General features: G+C 37.2%; 1 protein-coding gene across 3 annotated transcripts in view; it reads left to right on the top strand.

Moving 5' to 3' along the window:
- The window catches only part of EPC2 (enhancer of polycomb homolog 2), a 117290-nt gene extending 109038 nt beyond the window's left edge, over positions 1 to 8252 (top strand). For 2 of the 3 annotated variants that reach the window (XM_040645133.1, XM_040645142.1), the window contains exons 11-14: positions 1901 to 2037; positions 3638 to 3797; positions 4741 to 5074; positions 6061 to 8252. In XM_040645133.1, coding sequence (XP_040501067.1) covers positions 1901 to 2037; positions 3638 to 3797; positions 4741 to 5074; positions 6061 to 6133 — 704 coding nt within the window. In that variant the 3' untranslated portion in view covers positions 6134 to 8252. The remainder of the gene's footprint in view (positions 1 to 1900; positions 2038 to 3637; positions 3798 to 4740; positions 5075 to 6060) is intronic. The other variant, XM_040645137.1, reaches the window with a different exon arrangement.
- The last annotated feature ends 4390 nt before the right edge of the window (positions 8253 to 12642 follow it).

The following is a 12642-nucleotide window of genomic DNA, read 5'->3' as shown; positions in this document are numbered from 1 at the left end:
TGAAATAGCCATTAAGTATATTCATTTAACTTGGTTTATTCCTCACTTAATCACTGTAACCTCCCCCGCCTTTTCACCACAACAAAAATTTAGCTCTAGATGAACATAATCCTGGATTTGAGGAAGTAAACCACGCTAACACCAGATTCCAAGTCCATTTCATTTGAATTGGCACACTCTTTGTACACATAAGACTTAAACAGATTTATTTGGGTTTAGCTTAAGATTTTTCCTTCCTGCCTTTTATCTAATAAACTATTTTTCATCTCTTTCCCAAGGTTTTCAAACAGCTGGAAATTCATGAATACTTCACATTTTCATTTGATTTTGAAGATTGTAAATTTAGAATTAAAAATATTTTTTTCATTTAAAAATAGAACACTTGCAGTGAATTTAACATGTGCAAACAAAGAAAAGCATTTGATTTTGTTGGTAATTCAGTAAGATAACTAATGTGTACTTCAAAAATACAGGTAATATTAAAATTTTAGAGTGAGCACTGTTGTAGCCCCAGGTCTTTTAATCTTCTAAAAATAAAATTGCTATCTAAGAACTGTTTTTTCTTCATAGTCCAATACAAATTTTGATGATAATGTTGCAGAACAGAAATGAAGGCATATCTAATGTTTTATCCATCTCTGGGGCCTAATCCCTTTTCATAGAAAATAGACTTTATTATTCATAACTTATATATGTCTAATTTACCATCACATTTTTAAAATCTTCTCATTTGTAATTGTACCAAATGGAAAACTTGGGAGTGGGGGGTAGTTAAGTAACCTATGTTGAGGGTGTAGTCTTCTAGCTAAACCCCTTTAGGTCCTGTTGATTTGATTGCTTAGTTGCATTTAAAGGTTGACTCATAATAGTTGGTATTTCTTTTTACGGATCTTTTCTTTCCAACCACACCGCAGGACTTTGTAGCGGGACCCTTTTAGTTTATTTTGCCCTGTATTCACTTAACTCTTAATGTAGCACTCTGCATCATCGTAGATAGTAAATATTTGCTGATTAAAAGAAATAGTTGGAAGAGAGCAAAGAAAGCAATGAAGAAAAATAGAGCAAAATTACTCTAGTAGTAGATGTATTCTGATGGGACTTAATATTTCTTGATTTTGATAATGTACTAACTTCTTTGGAAATAGCTTGTGTCAACTCAGTTTATCAGTGATCTACTTGAAAACTAGTGAATGAAAGTGAAGAAAAATGTTTCCTATTACAACTTTTTCTTAGCTAATCTTGTAAACAAAAGTTTTAGATGCCTTATTTTTACTTGGAATCTACTTTTATTAACACAGCATAATTGATTACATCAGAGGATACATTATACCTTTAATTTTCTGAACAATTCTGATTTCTAGCCCATATTTATATAGATACAACTTATGTTAGCATCAAATCCATTGGCTTAAAACTAAGTTAATGGTTATACTAGACGAACATCTTTGTCCTCTACTCTGATTTGTAATCGGAGAAAATATCTTAAATGGAAACCAGCAATAAGGATCATTTATGGTCCTGCTTTCTTACGAAGGCTATCATTTAGTCATTATTATTGTTTGCATTAATAAATCAAAATTTTTCTCATTATATAGTTACCACGTGATATAGTGAACTAAGAGTGATCTTAAAGACACTAAGTCTGAATAAATGGTTAGAGTCTTCATGTTAGAACTATGTTATGTAGTAAACACTACATATAGGAACTTTTTAGCATGTGACATTAGAAGATCATGGATGTTAGCATAAGCCACTTTTGCTTTTTATTGGGTTCTTTGCAGTGGTATGATTTGCAGTTGCTTTTCATCTTAATTGTGCAATCACTTTATATTGTATTCTACTTGTGTTGTTAAAAGTACTTGAAAACACACTTATTTCTGAAATGAATGTCCTTTACCAGTAACAGGGGGTATCACAGAGGAGCAGTTTCAGACCCATCAGCAGCAGTTAGTTCAGATGCAGCGGCAGCAGCTCGCTCAGCTTCAGCAGAAACAGCAATCTCAGCATTCCTCGCAACAGACACATCCAAAAGCACAGGTAAACTTGGCTTTTAATCACGGTTATGATTCTTGTTTTTTCCTTTCATAATTACATAGTTTTCTTCAATTTTAGTCAAGTCACAGAGGATAACCGTGATAAACTATATTTAATGAGGGAAGTACTAGAGTCAAATATGGTATTTGTAATTTAGGAAAGAAACTACATTGTTTTAAAGGGTTATTGAGAATTTGTAGAAGGAATTATATACTCTTAGAACTATCATCCCTACCCCTGCATCCCCCAAAACTTTTTTTTTTCCTTTTTTTATTTATTAGAGAGAGCACAAGTTGGGGGGGGGGGGACAAAGGGAGAGGGAGAAGCAGGCTCCCCGCTGAGCAGGGAGCCCAATGTAGGACTCAGTCCCAGGACCCTACGCTCATGACCTAAGCTGAAAGCAGACATTTAACTGACTGAGCCACCCAGGTGCCCCAGTTTTGTTTTGTTTTGTTTTTTTCCAAGAATATAACTTTCCTACCCACTTCCTAAACTGTGTGTTTAATTGCCATTTAGATGTGCCCCATGGGCTAAGAGGTAATTCTCTTGAATTGTATGCAGTGAACCTAAACAACATAGCCCCCTGTCTCTTTGAATCACATTCCCCTGAAGAAAACAATGGCCACCAGGCATGATTAAATGAATACACTAGGGATAAGAATAAAAATACCTTATGAAATTGCCAGAAGAAAGTAACTCTGCAAACCCCTTGATATAAGCCCTGTAAGACTTACTTTGAACTCGTGGCCTTCAGAACTGTATACGGTTCTATTGTTCAAGCCACTAAAAATAAAACTGCAAGTGAAAAGTATGTTTCAAATTTGAGCCATCTGAAGGAAAGATATCTAGTGTTTTAGGTCTTAAGTTTTGTTGCTTTATAATTCTAAAAGTAATTCTGAAGAAGTAACTGAGATGAGCTCAGCCTTCGTTGTACTCTTTGAGCTCTCAGGCCAGCGTCTGCTGATGGAGGTTCAGCTCATCCTCGGGGGATCACTAAATACACTAACCTTGGAAATCCTGAATCCAACAGCATGAAGATCTTAGGGACATCAGGACCCCTCAGCACTCCTCTAGCATCCACGTGGATTTGGGACTGGCCTACATTCTAGAGCTATTGCCTGTTAGTAACAGCTGACCAGCTTCATACAGAATCAAGAGGAATGGACATTAAACTTTGTTTGCTTTTTCTGAATCTCTTGGGTAACTAGCCTCCTGCAGGGTTAGGCCAGACATGTTTTTACATTGTGACAAAAATGATGGTTAGTTCCTTTGATTTCATTTTGTCCATAGTATTGGACAGATTGTCAAGTATTTTTAAAGGCATTCATTAACACTTACTGGAAAAATTAGTAGAGTATTAAAGGTTTGAGGTTTTAAATTCCCTAGTTCTTTCTCCAAAATAGTTGCTTCCCAGTTTTTAGTCAGACTATTTCCCCGTTTCATATGCCAAAAATAGTCTGTGGAGTCCTAGATCACTTAATCTGAACACCTCTAACTGTTCAGCATGAAAAAGACAACTGCCTTTTGGTTTGCCCATTTCTTAATATTCACATTCATGAAATCACATCTGAAAAGTTGAGAGTTTAATTTCGTTCATCTACAGGGCTCAAGCACCTCTGACTGTATGTCTAAAACACTTGACTCAGCCAGCGCCCACTTTGCTGCATCCGCAGTGGTCAGTGCGCCTGTTCCAAGTCGCAGTGAGGTAGCCAAGGAACAGAACACTGGCCACAACAACATAAACGGTGTTGTCCAGCCTTCAGGTAAGCCTGTGGTTTCGTGTGGTACTTATTAGCTCTGAGTTGTAACTCAGTGATTGGAGATACGATTTTTATTATTTAAATGCAAGGGGAGAACATTGTACAAGAAGTCGGTCAGGACTTCAGAATTTCTATGGATAGGTGTAGTGGAATAGCTGAATGTTTTCTAGAATTCACATATAGCCTGCTCCCTGTTTTCCTCCTGCGCCCACTAGATACCGTCCTGTGTAACTCTTCCACCTTGCCTAGTTTTATCCACGTACTATCAGTTGCCTCACATTTTAGGAAACGTATTGAGCTAATTGCTAACCATCACCATGGAATTATCCATGCAGTGATAAAAAGGCAAAATAAAATCCAGATTGATCTCTCAATAAGTTTGAAATGGGGTTTACCATCCCACTAGCACATACTCATCAGACTGCCTTCTCTGACTCCTTCTCTTAAAATACAGTATTACTCTGGAACCTTGTCTGCTTCTTACTAGCCCGAGTCCTCAAAGGCTTACTGTTCCTATCAGCCTTCAAGTACTACTCAGACTATAGGCTTGTCCACTTGCTTTTGATATACCCATGATCCTTTTTGCCCCTCCTCACTGATTTCATCTTGCACAAGTGTAAATTCTGATAGAATCCAACTATCATTTCCATGTGCTCTCAACCTCCGGAGAGGACTTCTCTGCCCTACTATTTCCTACTTTCCAAATAGGGATGCAGCAGAATACTTTGTAAAGTCCTTTATGCCAAATAGAAAGATGTATCTTTGAAGGTTGTAACAGGTAAGTATGTTGTGATCAGGAACTCTCTTTGGAGAGGCCATTATGTGGAAAATTAATTTGGTATTTAATTAGAATACTAATGTTTGCACTTATTAAACTCCTGATTTTTTGAGAGTTTAATTAATGTCTCATGATAATGAATTGAATGATTTTCTTTTTCTCCTTCAGGAACCTCTAAAACGTTATACTCCACCAATATGGCTTTATCATCCAGCCCAGGGATTTCCGCTGTACAACTTGTAAGGACAGTTGGCCACACCACTACAAACCACTTAATCCCAGCATTGTGCACAAGCAGTCCTCAAACACTTCCCATGAACAATTCCTGCCTGACAAATGCAGTGCACCTCAATAATGTCAGTGTTGTTTCTCCAGTCAATGTGCATATCAATACACGGACTTCAGCACCATCGCCAACAGCCTTAAAACTTGCCACAGTTGCTGCCAGTATGGACAGAGTGCCAAAGGTTACTCCTAGCAGTGCCATCAGCAGCATAGCAAGGTGTGTGTGTGTTTGTGTATTTCCAGTACCATTCCATCCCTCTCTGCTGGCTATCCTGTGGGAGGAAAAAGACTTTTTTTTACTGCCTGAGCAATAGATGTCTTTTGATTGCCATGCTTTTTTAACAGATCCTGAGATCTGCTTAGTGGAGAGCTCAGTGACTTAGATTATTTTGTTTGAGGTCACTAGTAGGATGTTTAAATGCCAACCAGAAGTATAAAAAACAAGGGGGGAAAAACACATCAAATTGGAAGCCATCAAACCCCCCCCAAAAAAATCAAAAAATATTTTAGAAGTTTCAGTCTTCTGTTACTTTTTTGTAGCATAGACAGTTGGGAAGGTTAGAGGAGTTATTATTAATTTCACGTAAGAGCTTTACTTTTCAAATCAAAATTTGTGTTCTCTTCACTATTATACACAAAGGGAAAGTTAGTTATTCTATGTATATATTAAAAGTGAGACTATTCTGGGCTTAGCTAACTCTGTGATAATATATTTCAGGGTATGTTTTTATATTTCTTTCTATGATACTAATACATGAGAACAGTGAATCAGAAAACAGTTGAGGTGCATGAACTAATAACTACATCACCTTAAACCTATAAAATTAAACTATGGTAGAAAGTAGGTAATACTGTGCTTCTAATGATTATTCTTTTTGAGCATTTTATGCTTCATCTGTTGGAAAAAAAATTTGAATGATCCTGTGTTAACATTTCATGAGTAGTTTGTCATTGGCTTCTAGTGAAATTATTATGTTAAATTACTGTGTTTCCTAAGTGAACAGTTATAATCAAGTAATTAGGGATTAATAGGATTTCTTTGCTGGAAAAAACTTGTCCTCATTCCTGTATAGAAACGATAAAAATGGGGAATATTCTTGTGAAGTACGTGTTTAGTTGTAGTTACGTAGAAAGTATTTGTAAATAACTGATAACTTATTCTGGAGAGCGTTAATGTTTATTTTACACTTTGTCTTTTTTTAGAGAGAACCATGAACCTGAAAGATTGGGCTTAAATGGAATAGCAGAGACAACAGTAGCTATGGAAGTGACATAACCTAAAACATGTGGCTTTTGACCTGTGCTGATGGTGTGCAGTCATTCATATTCCAGCTGAATGCAAAAGGCGACACTCTGGATCACAGAGCGTAACAATGGACCTAAACGGACTACAGTATATCGGATATTAAATCGATATATGATGTATATTTTGTAAAATTGGGAAAATCACTACCTTGTAAAATAGTTTATTTGTATCATCAATATTATTTCTGTTACTTGAATAGTAGATATTCATCATCATGCTTTTGCACTTGAATTTGCAACTGAATGGATTTTAAAAAATAATTCTTTAATGGGATCATGAGCATGAAATGGGATCCTGCATCACTTGTTTTAACTATTTATTTTGCCATGTTTACATTTTGTATCTTGTAAAAATAAATCCAACTTTGTGTCTAAAAAGTTAAAGATTCATAGCTAGGAAATGAAATTCTTGTAATTTTTTTCTAAAGGAACTGTAAAGTTTTCACTTGGTTCATTTTGTTTCACAATTTGACTAGATGGACTTTTTGGTAAATACTAGTGGCATTTCACTGTCAAATATGAAGTTCAAGGCAAAATAGTATTTTCTATTACTGTGCAGGGGAAAGGGATGGATCGATACATGCAAATTTAATGTAGTAACTCACCTTTCCATATGTTTTGAATGTATATTTCTATTTATAATACCAGTTTATAAAAAATAATTACACAGGAAAAACGGACTAGGAAAAATTATGCATCTAGCACATTTAAACTGTGCAGATAAGAAAATTTTTCAAGGATTACATTTTATCTGAAGACTGCATATTTTAACTGGCTTTAAAACTGTAACACACCACATAAAGGATATTTTACCAGGTATGTATTGCATCATATCATTGCAATAATTATTGGAAGTCTAGATATCGAGCCATCCCAGGTGTTGGGAGGGGGGGAGGGTTGTGGCAAGATTGTCTTTTCAATTTTGGAGAGTTTTCCTGTGGCTACAAGGCAAGTAACGGGTTGGAAAAAGTCTGACTGTAAGCGTTGGACACCTTCATAGTGTAGTGTTTTAGTGACTTTTTTTATACGGTTCTTGTAAATTAGATACGTGTAGTGGTGTTTCAGAATGTTTGTTTATGCACTAGTTCAGACAACTTTCCCTGTTACTTGTTCTTGATAAGTGAAAACTGCAGGGAAATAAAAATACATATCAAAACATGGACATGCTGCATATGTGTTTATTTCACAATGTGCACACAGTATAAGTGAAAACTTAAGGGAGGTGATAGCACTTAACAGCACTTTTCATTTTCACAGTGCTTTCCAAGCATTAATGAAAAGAATTATAAGAAGCTCATCTGTGGGCACTATTGGGTTTCAGATAATCCAATATAAACTACCTTTGATATGAAAAGTTCTTAAAATATTTTACGGAATGTAAGCAATTTGCAGTATAACATTCATTGAAATCTCATAAATGAGCCTCATTTTATAAATAAAAGTTTAGAGTAGAATTATATTGCAAGGGGGTTTTGTCAAGTAAGTACTGGGAAATGTAAATATTTTTAATGAATATGATTAAAACCATTTCAAACTTACATAATTTTATACTTTACATTTTTATATCTGCAGTCCTGAAAGTTGTAAATTGATATGTCAGTTGAATTAATGGGCCAAGATTTCTGCTGAGAGTGGTTTTTATTCAGGTCCTAAATGTGTAAAGCAATTTATGGTCAAAACCACAGAAAAAAATAAATTTAATTTCGTCATTGGTTGTGACCTGATAGGATCCATGCTCGTTTCTGCCATTCTACCTCTGGAGTTACTCATTGCTGATGATATAAAGGAAATAATTTTGATTTGATTTGTATTATGACTGTGTTCATTCTGCTTTTAGTTGGATGTATCTCCTTGCTATTAAGAACTTAACAACTTAGTGCCAAGTTTGGAGAAAGCTTTTTTTTCCATTTTACTAAGTAAAGCATGAAGTGAATTTGCCTTATGTGATATACATGTTATAAATAATTGAAGTAAAACAAAAGAACTATCCATTTGTACAGTTTCTGGAGATGTGGCAAATCCAGAACTTATCAAAGACTGGTGACCAATTTATTTGTTCCTTTTGAAGTAAAATAGAAAAATAAGCCTTCCTTATTTTGGTGGTTGTAACTGTTTCACAGATGGCATTTCAGTTCCTTGCACACACATTTTTCCAGTACTTTTCAAAAACTTTTAAGTGACAAAATACTTTCACCATATTCAAGAACCATTTGTCTTTGCACTGGCCCTCCACTGGGCAGTACCACCATACCTTGGTTTTCTCAGGAAACTAACGTTGGTACTTGTAGTCCATTAACCTTCCAGAGACCTTGAAGAATGTGGGTTTTTTGTTTTCGATGGGATGAATAGGTTGATTGGTTGGGTTTCTTGTGTTTTTTGTTTTTAAACAAAAGGGCAACTCTCATGTCCTGGGATATCTTGTAATTCGATATAGATAGAAATACTTATATAAACTGTATTTTTCTGCTTTCCTGAAGAGAGAACCCCTCCTTTCCTAGTAATTCAAGATCATCATTATGATCAGTTATTATGATGTGGCTCTAAGTATATTTGAGGATATTTTGCATATCTTTTGCAAAATACCAAAGGAAAAATAAAAATATCTGGAGGGCACATTTAAAAAAAATTACATGCATCACACACACTCATATCCTGCACACACACACATTCTGTCTTTTTTAAAAATAGAGAATACAATATTTGCACCTGTGCTTAGTGTTTATTACCAAGGTGGTTCTTTTGTGGGAAGGAGAGCAGTGAAGACTAATATTTTAGAAACTTATCCCTAGTATATACTGCTTTATTTTTTGATCAGTGATATACTTTTGACAGAAATGTTTCATTCCTTAACTAGGCAAAATATTAAATTTCAAAAGGTTAAGTGTATTTCCAGTAATTCACTATTCTATTATGTAAGACAAGAGGTTTGTTTCATTATTAATTGGAATATACTCCTGTCTAACATCATGCATGTAAGTTTTCTCTTAGTGACTTTTTCATTTTGTCCTAACAATTATATAAGAACCAGTATTATTCCCATTTTACAGATCAGGGAAGTGAAGGAAGCTTGGAGAAATTGAATAACTTGCCCTATGTCACATAGCTGGTAAGTTACTGAGCCAGGAATTAAACTTATGTAGTCACCACACTTCTAACCACTGCCTCCCTTCTTTAAAGTGGAAGTTCTCTTCAAGGAAGTACTTAATGTACTTCTCAGTCCACTTCTTGGCAGCATCTATAGCAAGCAGAGCCTCAACCTTATTTAGAAAACAACCTCCTCCACTCTTCCACCATTAGGCAGTTAATGTTTTGTTTTGTACTTCCAAGGCTGAATGCATTAGATCCAACTTTGGCTTCTAGCCGAATCTGCCAAGCAAGATTTATCCTCCTGTGTCTGTCAGACCTGGCCAGTAAGTGCTCACAGCTCTCAGTCAGCACAGGGCCTTGGGAGTTGGATCTGGGCCAGGACTTGGCTGAATTTTAGCCCATTCTGGACCTTGGTTTCCCCATCTGTAAGATGACCAAGCCTAAAACTACAGAAAGGAGGCCACTGACTATCTTGAAGGATTAAGTGTTGTCCATGTGCCGTTGGTTTCTCCCCAAGGAAGTAAATGATGTGGGAGCTGAGGCTGAGTGTAGTTAGTCCAGAGCTGCTTTTTCTTAAGTCCTTAATGGCATCAAGGCTGACTAGCATATGGACGGTTGTATTCTATCATGTAATACCGCTGAGTTTGTGTGGAACTAGTAATTCTAGCCAGCTTCAGTGACTACAGGGCTTCAAAAGTCACAAGAAATATGTATTTTTCAGAGGAGTCTGTGAAGGAAACAAGACAATACAGTACAGTAGAACATCAGAGAATTTGGTGAGTGGTTTTAATCCCTTCTTTACCATTTAATTGGCAGGTGATACTAATATCTTCGTATCTCTGAACTTGGATCATAGGACGAATGGGTAGAATTAGGTAACCTGTAACATCTCCACCAGCTCTGATACTACCGGAATCAAATCTCCCACTTTCCCGGGTGGTTCCCTTACTTTCCAGAAAAATCACCTTCCCTGTTATTGTCACTATCCATTAACTTACCAGCACCATTCAGAAGAATCAGCAACAAATCAGACTTTATATACCTTCCCCCATGCCTTTGCCTTTGCCTTTTCCTATTATCAGAAGGGGAACTGTTTATTTCAGACATGGACTTTAAACTTTTTGGCTGTGGCTTACTGCAAAGTTTGAAATGTTAACACAAAGAAGAAGGTAACACTAAGCCACATACTTCTCCAGCAATGGTTTACTTGGTACCAAATTTTAGGCTTGGGCTATCTCTAGATGAGGTCTTCTGTAGCATACTACGATTAAGAGTTGTGCGTGTATTTAAATATTTGTGTACTTGAGATATTTTGTTATGTTCATGAAATCTCCCTTGTAATATCATTGCGTATTTGAACAAAATCCCTACTTCACTGCCTAACTGATTAGAATACCATTGCAAGGCAACAAAATATCTCTGAACATTGACCCTCCCTCAGAGTGAACATTATCCTCAGGAAAGCCTAGGATTCTGCAATTACCTTTATTGCCAGAACAGAAGAGGTTGAGTCCAATCACAAGAAGCAAAGTATTCCGCCTCCAGTGCACAAGCTACTGATTCAGTCAACAGCGTATTCTACAGCACTCACGTGTTCCATCTGCCGGTGTCGAAAACCTTTAACCATTAGTGTATAGAAGAACACTGTGTTCTTCGTCTGCTCAGTGCCAGGACCACTGGAGGTCATGGGCACCCAGTTCCTGTCTACTGATGCCTATCTCATGTGCGCTTCTCACTGCCCTAAGTAGCTTTTGGTCGGTGACCACATGAGCCCAAATTAGGAGTAACCAAGATGCAGGATGTCACTTTAGCATGGCATCTATGTGATCTGCTGAGGAATAAACCATTATAAACAAACCATATATTGTGTGTGGGTTAGCAGTCTAGCACCAAGCTGAAGTCAAGGTGGCAGCTGTTCCGTGTCCACATCTGGAAGCTCAAGTAGGGAAGGATCCACTTCCAAGCTCCCTCGGGTTGTAGACAGAATTCACTTCCTTGGGGCTACAGAACTCATAGCGATTTGCTTCTTCAAAGGCAGCAGTGGGAGAATGTTTCTGCTATGTGAAGTCTCTGCTTCAGAGAAGCGTAGGCCTTCTCGACAAGCTCATGTGATTAGCTCAGGCCCATGAAGCCTGATCTGCTTTAACTTAGTCAACTGATTAAGGACCTTAATCACATTTGTAAAATCCTTTCACTTGTTCTCCTCTCCTCTGTTAGAAGCAAGTCACAGGTCTTGCTCATACTCCAGGGGAGGGAATAACACAAAGACATAGATACTAGGAGATGGGAATTATAGGGCCACCCGTAGGTACATCTCTCACCTCTGTGTAATCAGATTAGCTCTGGCCCACTGACTGCTCGCCCTGCCTTCCCCCGTCTCAGTATTTTGGATTAACTTCAAAAGAACAACATATTTTTAATAGTTGAAGAAACATTTAAGGTACACTCTGGTGCAAACATTTTGCTATTTTACAAATCATAAATTCCACAGTCCTGGGTGTTAGGCAGGAGGTCAGGTCCAGACTGACCTTAAGGCTGGCCATTATCAGCATGAAAGCCTGTGGAAAGTGGAGTGGATGAGATCAGCTAGAAAAAGAGGAGGAACAGCAGACAAGTGAACAGCCGAACCTCAGCCTCCATGTGGCCAGATGAGTGGGGAGGAGCAGAAGAGACAGGATAACAATCGGGGAGGAGGAGCTGTGATCCAAGGGCTTCTGATTTCCTTTGGGAGGACCATGCAGAGAGAGAGTGCAAGTGGGTAGATGTGAGGGGTGTGGTTGGTGAGGAAATAGAGGTGATGAGAGGTTAGCCAGGGAATAGAAAGTCAAGTAATGACATGATGAGAAATCCTGAGTTCAAGTCCTATCCAGCACTTCTAGCTCTCCCAAGCCCCTCAGAGAGCTTTGAAAAGTACAGATGTGTGGGGTGTTATCCCAGGCTGGTTGAATCCAGATCTCCAGAAGCGGGTCAGGATACCAGTATTTTTTGTTTTCGTTCTTTTGTCTTTTTATGTGATTGGTTAGTTGATTGGTTTTTTTGTTTGTAAGCTCAACAGATGGTGTTTTTTGGTTAGAGGTAAAGTTAGGAATGATTAGTCTAATCTCTCTGTATTAGCTGTAACCATGGTCAAGTAACTTTACTAAAAAGCTCAGAAGGGATTTCCTTAGCTGTCAAATAAGGAGCGTTAAATAATTTCCCTAGTCCCATCAGCTCCAAAAAAATACAAACAATGCCTCTCACGGAGCAAGCCCCATGGCCACTAGAAATATTGCTGAATATGAAGCATTCCGTATAACAAATGCCATTCCCTGCTCTTCTAAGGTTTTGAGATTGTATGCTTTAAAAAAATAATTATGTCTTAGAGTTCACGCATTAAAATTATGGTTATTTAAA

The sequence above is a fragment of the Ursus maritimus genome, unplaced genomic scaffold (genome assembly GCF_017311325.1).
Source record: "Ursus maritimus isolate PB19 unplaced genomic scaffold, ASM1731132v1 scaffold_1, whole genome shotgun sequence".
Lineage (NCBI taxonomy): Eukaryota > Metazoa > Chordata > Mammalia > Carnivora > Ursidae > Ursus > Ursus maritimus.
This window is presented reverse-complemented; position numbering and strand designations above follow the sequence as displayed.